Below are 15,564 nucleotides of genomic sequence, written 5' to 3'. Positions count from 1 at the left end.
CTCTGGTAAATGACATCAGTGAATGGGACTCCAAAAACTCTATTTGTGTGCAAAACCTCTCATTAGCCAAAAGAGGTCCTTGGAATTGTGCCAAAGCCAGAGACTTTTATGCACCTCAAATGGCCATAAACTCACAGGGACAACCCAGGGTCTTCCAGAGTGCCAAGAGAATCTAGTTATTCTCCACAGAATTCCATCTGAGGAATCCAAACCCACAAGTCACCAATAGCCAGAACACCTTCATTGCTTCTGTGCTCTTTTGAGCAAATATGTCTCTTCATCGGGTTCAGATTGGTTTGTTGTTTATTTTTTTATAAAACAAACAAACAAACAACTTTTTGTTCCCTTGGTAAAACTGAAGGCCTAACGTATTTTCGAATTTCTTTTGACAGAGGAAAAGACGAGCATATGAATCTAACCTCATCTGTGACGGCCTGCAGCTAGAAGCAACCAGATCGGTAAGTGTCAGACCCTTCCCAGCTGCTGGCTGCCCATTGCTGCTGGGAACCCCCATGTCACTCGGGATGCTGGGATGGCATTCGAAACGTGTAACGCCAGCCATACCTTAGCTGTAAGCTGGGAAGGGAGTCGATCAAAATCTGCATTATAGAATATACATTTGTTCCTCATAAAAGCCAGCAGATCTTTTTTAATAGCCAAAGAATGTAATAATAAATCCATATAAATGTATTTATTCAAGAACCTTTTTGAAGATTTTTTTCATTATACAAACAGTAGTTTACCAAAAAAAAAAAATAGAAAAATGTAGGAAGAGTGGAATCTGTACCTTAATTATCCATAAATAATCTTACAGTTCTTCTAAACCTTTATTTGCTCAGATGTATATATTTTTTTCCCTTCCAGAAAGGAAGATTATTATTTCACAATTTTTAAATTTGCTTTTTTCCCTTTATTATATAGTAAATGCATTTCTATATCAATAAATATAATTCTTTTAAATTCTTTTTAATGGCCATGTAACATGACATTGAACAGATATATAATAATTAAACAGTCTTCTTCTAAGTTTAAGAAATTCAAAAAATTGTTATTACAGTAATACTGCAGTGACTAGAGTTTATATGTTTACTTACGAATTTGGACTAAAAATTAACACGTTTCCTTTTTTTCATCTAAAATATTGGTAATTTTATGAAAGAACTATGCAACATAAAAAGAAATCTGTGTTTTAAAACTGTGAAAATAGTTGGTTTGGTTTTCTGGTTTGTGTTTTCATTCTTCCAATATAGCTTTTGGATGACAAGCTTGTATTTGTAAAAGTACATGCTCCATGGGAAGTGCTATGTACATATGCTGAGATAATGCACATCAAATTGCCTCTGAAACCCAATGATCTGAAAACCCGGTCCTCAGCCTTTGATAATTTCAATTGGTTTACCAAAGTCCTCCAAGTGGATGAAAGTATCATCAAGCCAGAGCAAGAGTTTTTCACTGCACCATTTGAGAAGAACCGCATGAATGACTTTTACATTCAAGATAAAGATACATTCTTCAATCCAGCCACCAGAAGCCGCATTGTAAGTCTAAACCCAATTTAGCTGCTGTCGTTGGGTGATTTAGAACCTGCTGTTGGATGATTAGTGGTTTAGTTTGGCTGGTTTGGTTTGGTTTTTAAAAGCTGCCCCAAAAAAAAGAAAGAAAAGAAAAGAAATACGCCTACAGATTCCTGTTAGGATAGTAAACAGTGATTGGTTAGTTACACTGTATAAAACACCCACTCTATTTTGGAATCTTTTTAGGTTTACTTCATTCTTTCTCGGATCAAGTATCAAGTAAGGGACAACGTTAAAAAGTTTGGGATTAACAAACTCGTAAGCTCTGGGATCTACAAGGCAGCTTTCCCTCTCCATGATGTAAGTCAAACAGCAAAAATGAAATAAAATATCTAATGTGTACTCCAGTGTTAGTAGGGAAGGGCTAACTTCTTGACCTTGTTTCTTCCTTGGTAAAATGAAGACAATGTATTGCAAGACTACAAGCTCATTTAGGGCAGGAACCAGGTTGTATTGTTTAATGCTGAATCCCAGGCACAGGGAAGCCCCTCAGTTTAAATGAGTGAATGAATGAGTCAATGAATGAATGAATGAACAAAGGAATGAACAGTAGCTTACCCATAGTTAATGTGTGGAGTGTGTAGATTAGCAGTTAAGAGCATACACTCAGGCTGAACTACCTGCTGTGCCACATCCTAGCTGGATGATCTTGTGAAAGTCATTTAGCCTCTCTGTTCGTCAATTTCCTCAACAATAAAATGGGGGTAATAATGGTACCTACCTCGTAGAGTTGTTATTAGTAGCGGTCCCCAACCTTTTTGGCACCAGGGACCGGTTTCATGGAAGACAATATTTACATGCATGAGGGTGCGGGGATGGTTTAGGGATGATTCAAGGGCATTACATTTATTGTGCACTTTATTTCTATTATTATTACATTGTAATACATAATAAAATAACTGTACAACTCACCATAATGCAGAATCAGTGGGAGCCCTGAGCTTGTTTTCACTTGCCACTCACTAATAGGGTTTTGTGAGTCTGCAAGCAATTGATTTATTATGGTCTCTGTGCAGTCAAACCTCTCTGCTAATGATAATCTGTGTTTGCAGCCACTCCCCAGCGCTAGTATCTCCGCCTCAGCTCCACCTTAGATCATCAGGCATTAGATTCTCATAAGGAGCGCGCAACCTAGATCCCTCGCATGCGCAGTTCATGGTAGGGTTCGAGCTCCTATGAGAATCTAATGCCACCGCTGATCTGACAGGAGGCGGAGCTCAGGCGGTGATGCGAGCGATGGGGAGTGGCTGTAAATACAAATGAAACTTGGCTCGCTCACCTCCCAGCCACTCACCTCCTGCTGTGTGGCCAGGTTCCTGACAGGCCACGGACTGATACCAGTCCGTGGCTCAGGGGTTGAATACCCCTGGTTATGGGGGTCAATTAATCCACGTCAATGTTAGAACAGTTCCTGGCATATAATAAGTACTATTTATCTGTCAGCTATTTTCATAATTACTGACAGATATTATTATCAACCAGAAAAGTATTGGTTCTTTGTAAGAAAAATACATGTTAGACCATTTCATTTATCATTTTCTGTAATACAGGCTTTTTCCCCTCTGAAATACCATTTTCAAACTGTGCCCTGGAATATCACAGGGCTTTTAAACAGGCGTCTTGTCAGGGTTCTTGTCACGATGGCGATACAGCAGAGTGTTGACATTTTTTAAGGACTATGTACTGAGATGACAGCAACTCCTCAAATTCAGGAGCACTTCTCTAGCTGGTAACATCACTCATGAAATGAAATTTTTAAAATGTGACTGCTTTAGACCCTTAATGATTCCATAAATGCAAGGATATTATATCTAAGCTTTTAAAATAAATTCTGTCATTGAAATAATATACTATATTATATTGCACTGTTACTCTGTTACATTTGCTGTCAATTTATCTGAATCTCTAAGACCAAAGAAAGCAAAGACTGAGACTGATAATTGCTACTGTGTAATTCATGTATTTGTAGATAAAGACAATATTGAAATGTACTGTATAAGGTAATAAAACTAGGGCAATAAATAGTTTCTTCATATACATGCATAAATAGAGAACAGGTAGCTGGGTGGAGAAGCAGAAGCTGAGCTTCCTGGCTAAGACACCCAACACAGCAGTCCAGCCCTACAGTCCATGTGCTTTATATTTGTGCCCGAGCAAAATTAACAATGAGAGCATGACATGAACTTTGGGGACACCTGGAAATAGCCATCATGATTATTAATATGGGATGCCAAGGTTCTATAATATTCAGTTGACATCTACCCCAGTTCTCTTCCGCTAAAGCCTCTTGTAACTGCACTAGTCTCATGTCCAGGCTAAGGAATGATCTTGTGTGGTGTTTGGAAAGGAAGTAAGAGGAGGTCAGGACCCATGTTAAGGCTTTAATACTAATACTTTTCTGGTTGATAATAACATCTGTCAGTAATTATGAAAATAGCTGACAGATATATAGTACTTATTATATGCCAGGGAGTATTGTAACATTGACATGGATTAGTTGATCCTCTTAACAGCTCTATGAGGTAGCTGTTATTACGATCCCCATTTTATTGATGAGGAAATTGATGAATGGAGAGGCTAAATGACTCTCACGAGGTCATCCAACTAGAAAGTGGCGGAGCAGGTGTTTCTGGTTCTAGTACAGGTGGAAGGAGAGTGAGTCAGGTTGAATTTAAGCAGAAGCAGGAAGTTTGGTTTCTTGAACAAGCTAAATGTATAACATCATGTCAGGCTTTTTTGTTCTTTGTATTCTATGTGTGGTCACAGAATAACTGCTGAATTGCGGGGCAAAAAGCCTGGGTTTTAGAATTGACCCTGCCACTAACCAGCCAAGGCCCTGGTTTCCCCAGGTGTCCAAGGAGGGGCTGGACTCTCAGGTGTTCCTCCAGTGTAGCAGTTTGGGCCCTTAAGCAGCCCAGTTTTTCATTGTTTAGGACTGGCCCATTCACAGGACATTAAGCATCTTCAGGGCTCTCACCAAGTACCGGTGGTGGTCCCCAGGATTCTAGCAACCAAGCATTCCTTTCCACCCACATTCGCAAATGGTCCTCCAGGGGTAAGTATCACCCCTGGTTGAGACTTACTAAAAATTACATGGTATTTTCATTCCTTCCAGCAAATAAGGACCCTTTATTTTCAAATGGCTGTGAAGTGTTAGTACCACATTTAATCAACAGAACACATGAACACGTGGTGATTGTGATGCTCATTTGTTTGCTTCTGCTTCCCAGTGCAACTTCAGCAGTCCGTCAGAGGACCTCAGCTGCCCCAATGAACGCTACCTTCTGTACAGGGAATGGGCTCATCCTCGAAGCATATACAAAAAGCAGCCCTTGGATCTTATCAGGTGAGTTGTAGCGAGCACTCCAATGAGAAGGGCTCAGGGTTCCCCTTGTGGCTTCTAAATGTGACAGTCCTCCAAGAGTACTGCTAACCAGTGGGATTCACCTGCAGCCCTGAGCTTCATTGCCCAGAGTTTTTATTGAGGCTTCATTACCTAGGCATGATTGATTGAGTCATTGCCCACATGGCTCAGTCTCCAGCCCCTTCTTCTCCTGTTGGTCCTGCAATATCACATGGCTCCAATCACATGGTTGGTCTTTCTGGCATGGCTAGTCTCCATCCTGAGTCATCTCATTGGCACAAACAGTCTAGGGTCCACCATGAATAACAAAGTCACTCCTATCTTGGGAAATTCCAAGGCATTTGAGGTTACCTCCGAGGAACTGGGACCAAATACCCACCAAATTCTTCATTAAACAGGAGTAAATATTAGATTTAGCTTAAATTTATGATAAGAGATACCAATTTTCACTGCTTTCCGGTATCTGCTGTTAGGTACCATTTCCATCAGCATATGAATTTAATGTCTAGTTCAGCATTTGTGTTCTGAAAGCACCAATGTTGGGTACTTTCCAGAAGCTTATGTTGTTTGGGCAAGGCTACTGGAGAGAGAGAGATCAAGAACAACTAAACAAGCAAAAATAAGCAAATAAGTGAACAAAATTTCTGATTGAAATGAAGAAAATAACACAGTGATAAAATGGAGAGGGGTGGAGTGAAGTGAGTCGAGAAAGTTATCCTTGAGTAGGTGGCATGTGAGCTGAGATTTGTCTAGTGAAAAGGAGCCAGTACTTTGAGGATCTGGAAAAAGTCATTCTAGGAAGAGAGGCAGCTGGTACAGTGGCCCCGAGGCACAAAAACACCTGGCAGGTTTGAGGAAATTGTGAAAACCATTGCTAAGGAGAAAGAGAAAGATGAGACGCACGGTTAGAAGGGTATCAGGAGCATGGAAAGGAGTGTAGACAAGTGCCGTGAGAAGCTGTTGTAATATTTTAAGCATTCAAGTAATTTTGTCTCGCTTACATTTTGCAAAGATAGTGCAGAGGCTGGGTTACAGGGGGCACAGGAAGCAGGGTGAGCGGGTAGGAGGCAGGTAGCATGAGCCAGATGAGAGATCGTGGGAGCAGATGTAGAAGCGTTTGGGGATTTGGGTTGACAGGACATCGTTATGCGTTGGACGTGGAGGGTGAGGAGAAGAGGAGGGTCAAGGTAGCCCCCGGTGGCCCTGGAGCCAGGTGCCTGTTCTTTCTGTGACATCTCAGTGCCCGTCCACCCGAACTTGGGGAAAACCTCTTAACCTTAAAAGTGAGAGTTTTAAAACACTGGAAGAATTTTCGTTTTGTTTTACATTTTATTAAGGGAAATTTCAAACATATACGAAAGCAGAGGGAATAGTACAGCAAGTCTGCCTACTATGTCTGTCACCCAGCTCCAAACATTATAAACTCCTAGTCACTGTTATTTCTAGTTCATCTCTACCTCCTACTGGGTCATTTTGAAGAAAATTCCAAATAGTGTCACATTTCATTAGTAAAATGACAAGGTCTCTTAAATACAACCAGAGTACCCCTTTTGTTTAAAGTCATGAAATAATCAGTGTTCATGTTTTCCTGATTATCACAAAAATATGTTTTTTTTTTTAACAGTTTTCTGGTTGTAATCAGGATCCAAACAAGGTCCAGATGTTGCAACTAATATATCTCTCAAGTGGCTTCTAATCTATAATTTTCCCGTTTCCTTTTTGTTTTCTTTGCAGTTGTTGAGGGGCTTCTCTGTTCTCTATTTGGCTGATTTCATTCTCCTCTGTGGTGTTAGACTTGTTTCTCTGTCCTATGTATTTGCTTTAGTTAAGTCATTTGATCAACATCTAAAAGTTTGATCTGATTGAGGTTCAACTTTGTGCAAGAATACTTGTGTGGGTTTTGTACTTCTGTCAAAAGGTACATAGTGTGCATTTGTCTCTCATGTGATGATAGCAGCCATTAATGAATGTTGCGTATTTCATTTGGTCATACTCTAATTTCTTCCTTCATTTATTAGCTGGGTCAGAATTATGAAGAGGCACTGTGTCTCATTAACTCGAGTTATCCTGTAGAATAAAATTTTGAAAGAGGATGTTTGTACACATGTCAGTGTTTGAAGTTGACTTATATGAGGGTTCCCTTCCATTATTTTCGTTTTATGTTAAACCTATAGCATGTGATGGCAAGGTGATAGGTTTGATGGCTTTTTAATCATTCTTTATGGGTTTTTGTTTGGGAGCAGGGATATTCTGTAAAGAAAACAATTTCCCCATGATTTTAAGTTTCTTTTGCTAAAATACATTTAACTATTCCCTGTCCCTGGTCCACATGTTCCCATTAGTAACCCCTTGAGCACTCAGGCTGTTAAACCTTCATTGCTGGTTCCCAGGGGTTAGCAGAGGGAAAATGACCTCTTTCCCAAACAGCAAACCAAACAAACCAGAAAGAACAACCTGGAGGAAACAGACTTTGCCCTGGAAAAAAAAAACGTAAAGTTTCCCTCAGCACTCTCTCTGAGTGCTAACATGTGGTATCCACAGTACAAGGACAGGACTCTACTTTTTAAAAAAGAAGGAAAGAAAGAAAGGATTATTCTGAGAATAAAATGCAGCTCTTAGGAATTAAAAATGAACAGAACAGAAAAAACCCCAACAGCAGTGTTAAAAAATGAAGTTGAGGTAATTGTGCAGAACACAGAGCAAAAATATAAAGGAACAGCAGGAAAATGGGGGAAAAGATAAAAATTTAAAAATCAGCCCAGGATGTGCGATGAACAAATAATAGGAATGCTAAAAATAAGGACAGAGAAAAGGTAAAGAGGAAATCAGATAAATATTTCATGACAAGGACCTGTAGAACTGTATTGAAGAACTGAGCGCCCTGAGTCTCTGGATGGACAGAGTACTCAGAGCCCAGCCCGGAGGATGAACAGGGAGCCATCAGGCCACTGCAACGTGACCTCTCAAATACTGCAGACAGACAGAAGATCCTACGAGCCTCCAGAAAGAAAAACAGGTTTCATATGAAGGAGCAGGACTCATAATAGCATTGAATTTCTCAACAACAACACTGCAACGTACAAGAAAAGAGAGCCGTAATTTCATATTTCTGAGGAAGGTGCTTTTTTTAACTCACGGTCCAAATGCGGTATGGCCAAAGTGTTCATTAGGTGTGAGGAATTTTCACAATTTAAATGTGCAAAGTAATGGAGGAGGTACTCCACCAAGAAAAGGACGTGGATTCAGTAAATGGGGATTCCCAACCCGAGAGAGGGACAGGGCGATCCCAGGTGACAGCTCTGTGGCATGACTAGCAAGTCATTAATCCAGGTGGCAGGAGCTCTGAAGAGATTGAGTCAAGGACATGAAATTGATAGGCTACCTCATGTGTTAGAAAGTAGTGAGAAAGTTACACATTAAAGGAAAGTCTGGGGTTGAATCGTTGATAAGTACACAGAAAACTAAGCAGTGAACCACCAAGACAATTATTAATTCCAGAGAAAACAAAATATTGGGCAGGAGAGAAAAAGTAAGCATAGCAGATGACTTGATGCAGCTGTGAGCAGTCTTTACAGAGTCTTACTATTTATGAAGCAAGGATGTTGCTCTAATCAAAATTATATTGTAACTGTGTCGAGAGGATGGAGGAGTGGAGGTGTGGGTGTGTACATGAGACGGGGATTGAAAGAGAGCTTAGGGCTTCCCTGGTGGCACAGTGGTTGAGAGTTCGCCTGCCGATGCAGGGGACACGGGTTCGTGCCCCGGTCCGGGAAGATCCCACATGCCGCGGAGTGGCTGGGCCCGTGAGCCATGGCCGCTGAGCCTGCGCGTCTGGAGCCTGTGCTCCGCAACGGGAGAGGCCACAACAGTGAGAGGCCCGCGTACCGCAAAAAAAAAAAAAAAGAGCTTAATCCTCATCTTCCAAACTAGAGCATCAGTAGGTGATACATAAAACTGCACAGTCAATAAGCTGCACTACAGGTATACTATTTAGAGAGATGGAGGTAAATATTCCAGGAACCAGCTGTAAGAGTCGAAAGTGCTTGCTTCTGGCCAGGACATGGGAGAAGTTGTTGGGGACTGCTGCTTTTTATAATCAGTGTTCTATCAACAGAAGTGTTTGACTCTTTAATGAATGTATAGGTATAACTTTGATGAAAAAAATCAAAGCTGAAGTTTTAGAAATTGGTGTTAAGAATTGGGATGTTTGGGGCAGAGAGAGATAATAATCAGAGAATATCACATTTGAAGGGCTCCTCATTTTCCCCAGCCTTTCAGCAAGAACCAGGAGGCAGGCTTTCTGTTTAAGATTTAAAAAGTTCTTTCTGACCTTCTTGCCTGCAGTGTGACGGGGGTACCTTCGAAAGTAATGAGCCCCTGTCACTGTAAATATCCAAACAAAGACTGCCTGACCAGCACTCCAAATGTAGCAGGATATTTTTACTATTGGGCAGTTGGAGCAGGTGACTTCTAACATTATTTCCAGTTTTAAATGTGGTATTTCCAGGGCACATGATTGATAAGAACATATTCAGAAAGCCTAACAACAAAGAGCCCAAGACATCTCAAACCCACTGCCAGGGTTTTCTCTCCCAAACACCATCCTGAGCCTGCCATTTACTTGTCATCCATGAGCCAGACCACAAAGCCCCAGTCGCATGAGAACGGACACACTGTGTTCCTCCTGGCTCCTGATTCCACATCGGCCTCAGCCCTTCGTTTTCCCCATGGATGTGACCCACACCGAGGCCTATGACCGGGGAGCTCTTCTCTCAGCTGCCCTGTGAGTGATGGTCCAGCCCAGGGATGTTCCTGTGTGACGTCTTCTAGGACTCCAGGCTGTTTCTCAGGGCTGAGTCCCCGCTAGGCTAAGCCTACAGAGCTCAGCCCAGCTCCAAACTGAGCCAGAAGCCTCACAGAGGCCTCAGAGCTAAGTAAACCTACAGGTTTTACCAACCACTGCTGAGCCAGAAGTGAAAAGTGAGTTGAGGAAAAGTATCAGCAAGAGTCACCTAAACAAGTGTCTCATTGCTTTCTCCTCACCCCTAAACCCTTTGTCTCTGCCTGTGTGTATTTGTCTCCCTTTCAGGAACAATCTGACCCTGCTTCATGCCCTGCCTCCTTTCTTATCTCGCCCACCTGGCCTCTTCCATTTACCCCAGATTAACTTAAAAACATTGAAGAGTTTCTAAAACAGGAAAAATAGAAGTGCTACATACAAAGAATACAGGGCAGTACATACCTCAGTCGTATCCATCCTGCCCTCTCCCATTCTCATGAGTTTTTATAAGTATTTTGGTCAGAGAGCCATTCCACGCCTGGTTAATTGTTATCAGCATTTTCTTATTATTTGTGATTTACATTACATTTGCTCCAAGGAAGTTCCCGAGATAAAGCAGAAACAGGTAACTGAGCAAATTGTTCATGTTCATTTGTTTCATGCATGTTAAGCACAATCTGGGGGAATTTATCAAATCTGTCAGTCTTTACAAAGAATGATGATAATATTCTCTATCTGCTCCATATTCAGCATTTTCCTCTCCTTTGCTGTATTCTAATTTACTTCTCTTCAGCAGGTTAATCCGTGATCAGTACTTCCATGATATGTAAAGCACTTCTTGTTTCACAGTAGAATTGGGGGCCTGCTATGAAAATGGATATGTTTTTAAGTGTGAATTGAGTCAGAGGTTTAATTCTAAAGCCCCCTTTATTTAGAATCAGAAATTAATATTAGGATAAACTGCAGAGTGCTCATATGTCTCTTCTGAGAATAACTTCTGTCTTTCTTCAGGAAATACTACGGAGAGAAGATTGGAATCTATTTTGCCTGGCTGGGCTATTACACTCAGATGCTTCTCCTGGCAGCAGTTGTGGGAGTGGCTTGCTTTCTCTACGGATATTTTAATCAGAATAACTGTACATGGAGGTAACCTCTCTCTATTCCTTGTTACCGTGCTGAAAAGTTGATTAGACATAAAATTATTTTCAGGGACTTAGACTGTTTTAGTAAAAGAAGACTCATCGCAGAGCACTTAACAGCTTTAGATGATATATCCCTTTTGTCCTGAGCATAATAACTAAGTGAAATGGAAGAAAATTTTTCTTAGATAACGCAGCCCAGCCTCTGACAGGAATATTACCGTTAGGAAACTCGCCAGTATTTTAAGACAATACTTTGTTTGAAAAAGAAATGAGGTCTGGAGGGAGGATCAACTTTGAACTTCTGGCTCCCAGAGGAATGCTTCACTCAGCCCCACAGACGTGGGCCAGGAGCAGCTCTGATTGCTTCAGGGTTTCAATGGCAAAACTGGTAAAATTGGTGTTTTTATGTTTTTAGAAATGACTTCTTAACATATATTAAGGAATACATGTTTAAAAACTCAAGTAAATGATACTTTCTTTTGTTTGTTTTACTTACAAAAAAAAAAAAAAAAAAAAGCCCTAACAGTGTTAGGGGGAAAAAAAAAAAAGTAGTAAAGAATGAGTTTGTGCTTGATGTTGAAATTAAAATACCAGCTGCACTGTCTAGAGGGACATACATGGGTGCCAGAACACTGAGTTTCACCATCACTGTTCTGAAATGTATTATTAATCCTTTGATTTTGGTGATCTCAACCTCCAGAAGGGATGCAACACTGAACCGGGCATTTTCTCTTGTTCATCTGACCTCTATCCAGGTGTGACAGCCAGATCAAAATTTCTGGGCAACAGTGACAAACCGATGACCAAATTTTTCTAGCCCAGGGCATATGAGCCTGGCTCTGGAGGCAAGAAGCTTACATGGCAGCTCTGATGTATTAGGCATAATTATCCATTCTGTTAACAGAGGATTCTGAGTGTTTGTGCCCGTTATGGTTCTTAGCTAGGAAGCTGCACATGGTCTTTGAAGTATTCTCCTCTCTTCACTGGAAAAGAGTTTAGGGCCAAAGGCTGAATGTTGCTATCTTTTGCCTAAATTTGTCCTTGGCTTCTCCATTGTTTCGCATACCGTTCCAGCCGAAAAAAGGTATCTCAAAAATACACTTTCAAAGTGAAAAAGTAGCATTTTTATACGGTTCTTGCGTGGTGGTGGCTCTCATTATAATTTATTTTATAAAATCACCATAACAGGCACACCGCATGTTTCCTACTCTTTCACACAAATTAATTTACAGAAAAGGGTGTGGAGGAGGGGATAGAGTCTTGAGGATATACTCCCTGTGCTCAAAACTATTGCGACTTCATTTACTTAATTTTTAAATAGTTTTAAAATACTTAAGATATATGTATTTACAGTTAATTTTATTACATACTGAGTAGAGTCACAAGAATAGAAAATGTGTTCAAGATATAAGGAGTAATGATTCATTACCCAGTTTAAGAAAAAGAACATAACTGTTACCCATGAAGTGCTTTGCTCAATTGCATCCCCTTACTTTGGAAATGACAACTATACTAAATTTTATTTTTATCATTCCTTAACATACACTGTATATTCTTTTTCACGTGTACTTGTACCCCTACAAACTATAATTTATTTTGTGTGCTTTTGAAAATATCTATGGATAGGCAGAGGATACTGTAGGTATTTCCTCTTCTATAAAAGGCCTGTTTAAAGCTTATGCCCACTTTAAAATAACAGCTTTATTGAGATATAATTCATATACCATAAAATGCTCCCTTTGAAAGAGTACAATTAGTGGTTTTAAGTACATTCACAGAGTTTTACAACCCTCACCACTATCTAATTTTAGAACATTTTCATCACCCCACAAGGAACCTTTAGTACCTTTAGTAGTCACTCCCTAACCTCCCTTCCCCTTAGCCCCTGGCAGCTACTAATCTACTTTCTGTCTACGTATTTGCCTATTCTGGACATTTCCTAAAGGGAACCATATAGTATGTGCAGCATGTGGTGTTTTGCGATTGTCATCTTTCACTTAGCATAATGTTTTCACGGTGCATCCATGGTATAGCATGGACCAGTACTCCATTCTGTTTTGTGGTCAAATAATATGCCATTATATGGATACACAACATTGTTTATCCATCCATCAGTCGACATTTGGGTTGTTTCCACTTTTTAGCTATGGTGAATAATTCTGCTGTGATCATTCATGTACAAGTTTTTGTGTGGACATATGTTTTCAATTCTCTTGAGAATATATCAAAAAATGGAATTGCTGGGATGTATGGTAACTGTAGATTTAACATTTTGAGGAACTGCCAAGTATCTTTTTAAAAGTGACTGTACCATTTTACATTCCCAGTAGCTATGTATGAGGATTCCAATTTCTCTACATCCTCATCAACACTTGTTATTACTGGGTTATAAATAAATAAATAAACAAATAAACGAATAAACAAATAAATATTAGCCATCCTAGTTGGTATGAAGTGGTAGGTCATTATGGCTTTGATTTGTATTTCCCTAATGCCCACTGATGTTCAGTGTCTTTTCATGTGCTTATCTTGTCATTTGTATATCTTCTTTGGAGAAACATCTGTCCAAATTCTTTGCCCATTTTAATTGTGTCATTTGTATTGTCTAGTTTTAAGTGTTCTTCATATATTTTGGATAAAAGCCCCTTATCAAATATTTATATTGCAAATATTTTCTCCCCTTCTGTGAATTGTCTTTTCACTTTCTTGATGGTGTCCTTTGAAACACAAAAGTTTTTAATTTTAATGAAGTGCAGTTTACCTGATTTTTTACTTTTGTTGTTTGTGCTTTTGGTGTCATATCTTAGAAAGCATTTGTAATCCAAAGTCATGAAGGCTTTCTCAGTGTTTATCTTCTAAAAGTTTTATAGTTTTAGGTCTATGAGTTCATTTTTGTAAATGGTATAAGGTAAAGGTTCAACTTTCTTTCTTGCCAGGTATATATTCAGGTGTCCCAGCACCATTTTGTAAAGATTATTTTGTCCCCATTGGATTATCCTGGCACCCTTGTCAAAAACTATTTGGTCATAAATATGAGTTTGTTATGGACTGTCAATTCGTTTCTGTCAATCTGTATGTCTGTCCTTTATGCAAGTACCACACTATATTGATTGCTATAGTTTTTTAGTAAGTTTTGAAATTGGAAACTTTGTTTTTCAAGATTGTTTTGATTATTCTGGGTACCTTGCATTTCCATATTAATTTTAGGATCAGCTTGTTCATTTCTACAAAAAAGCCAGAATTGCATTGAATCTGTAGGTCACTTTAAGGACTACTGCCATCTTAACAATATTAAGGCTTCTTACCCATAAACACAGAATAGCTTTCCATTTATTTAGGTCATCTTTAATTTCTATCAATATTTTGTAGTTTTCAGTATACACGTTTCACACTTCTTTTCTCAAATTTATTCTAAGTAGTTTATTATTTTTGATGCTATTGTAAATAAAATTGTTTCCTTCATTTTATTTTTAGATTATTCATTCATGTTGTATAGAAGTATAATTACTTTTCATGTACTGATTTGTGTATTATAACCTTGATGGACTGGCTTCTTAATTCTAACAGTTTTTGGTGGGTTCCTTAGGATTTTAATATACTATATCATATCATCTGGAATAGAAATAGTTTTACTTATTTCTTTCTAATCTAGAGGTTTTTAATTTATTTTCCTTGTCTAGTTGCCCTGACTAGAACCTCTAGTACAGTGTTGATCTTGGGAGGAAAGTATTCAGTCTTTCACCGTTAACTATGATCTTTGCTGTGGTTTTTTTCGTAGATGTACTTTATCAAGTTGAGGACATTCTCTTCTCTTCCTAGTTTTTAATCCATTATTCTATTAATATGGCATATTACATGAATTGATTTTTGTACGGTTGAATGGTCCTTGCATTCCTGGATGTATCCCACTTGATTTGATTTGATTTACTGGATTTAATTTGCTAATATTTTGTTGAAGATTTTTGCATTTATATTCATAAGAGATAATAGTCTGTAGTTTTCTTGTGATGCCTTTGTCTGGTTTCAGTATTGGTGTAATACTGGTTTCATAGAATGAATTGGGAAATGTTTCTGCCTCTTTATTTTTAGGAGAGTTCGTGAAGCATCGGCATCAGTTTTTCTTTCAATGGCTGATAGAATTCACCAGTGAAGCCACATGGGCTTAGGCATTTCTTTGATTACTAATTCAGTCTCTTAACTCACTGTAGGTCTATTCAGGTTTTCTATTTCTTCTTGAATCAGCTTCAGTCATTTATGTTTTTCTAGGAATTTATCTATTTCATCTAGATTATTCCATTTGTTGGCATATAATTATTGACAGTATTCCCTTATATTCCTTCTTTATTTCCGTAAGGTCAACAGTAATGTTCCTCCTTTCATTTCTTAGTAATTTGCATCTTCTCTCTTTTCTTGACTGGTCTAGCTAAAAACTTGTCAATTCTATTGATCTTTTCAAAGAACCAACTGTTGATTTTTCTCTGTTGCATATCTATTCTCTATTCCATTTATTTCTGCCTTTTGTCTTTTGATTAGAATATTTAACTCCTTTACATTAGTTAATTTCTGATAAGCTTGGAATTACATCTGCCATTTTTCTATTTGTTTTCTATATGTCTTATGTCTTTTTTTCATTCCTCCATTACTACATTTTTTTGTATAAAATATTTTCTAGTATACCATTTTTTTTTTTTTTTTTTTTTTTTT

General features: G+C 38.8%; 1 protein-coding gene across 1 annotated transcript in view; it reads left to right on the top strand.

Annotated features, from left to right (window-relative positions):
- The window catches only part of ANO6 (anoctamin 6), a 137,272-nt gene that overhangs the window by 64,525 nt on the left and 57,183 nt on the right, over positions 1 to 15,564 (top strand). The window contains exons 4-8 of the mRNA XM_007471547.1: positions 393 to 458; positions 1,251 to 1,538; positions 1,761 to 1,874; positions 4,805 to 4,920; positions 10,730 to 10,864. Of these exons, the coding sequence (XP_007471609.1) occupies positions 393 to 458; positions 1,251 to 1,538; positions 1,761 to 1,874; positions 4,805 to 4,920; positions 10,730 to 10,864 (719 nt within the window). The remainder of the gene's footprint in view (positions 1 to 392; positions 459 to 1,250; positions 1,539 to 1,760; positions 1,875 to 4,804; positions 4,921 to 10,729; positions 10,865 to 15,564) is intronic.

This window comes from Lipotes vexillifer, unplaced genomic scaffold (genome assembly GCF_000442215.2).
Source record: "Lipotes vexillifer unplaced genomic scaffold, Lipotes_vexillifer_v1.1 scaffold794, whole genome shotgun sequence".
In the NCBI taxonomy this organism is placed as follows: Eukaryota; Metazoa; Chordata; class Mammalia; order Artiodactyla; family Lipotidae; genus Lipotes; species Lipotes vexillifer.
This window is presented reverse-complemented; position numbering and strand designations above follow the sequence as displayed.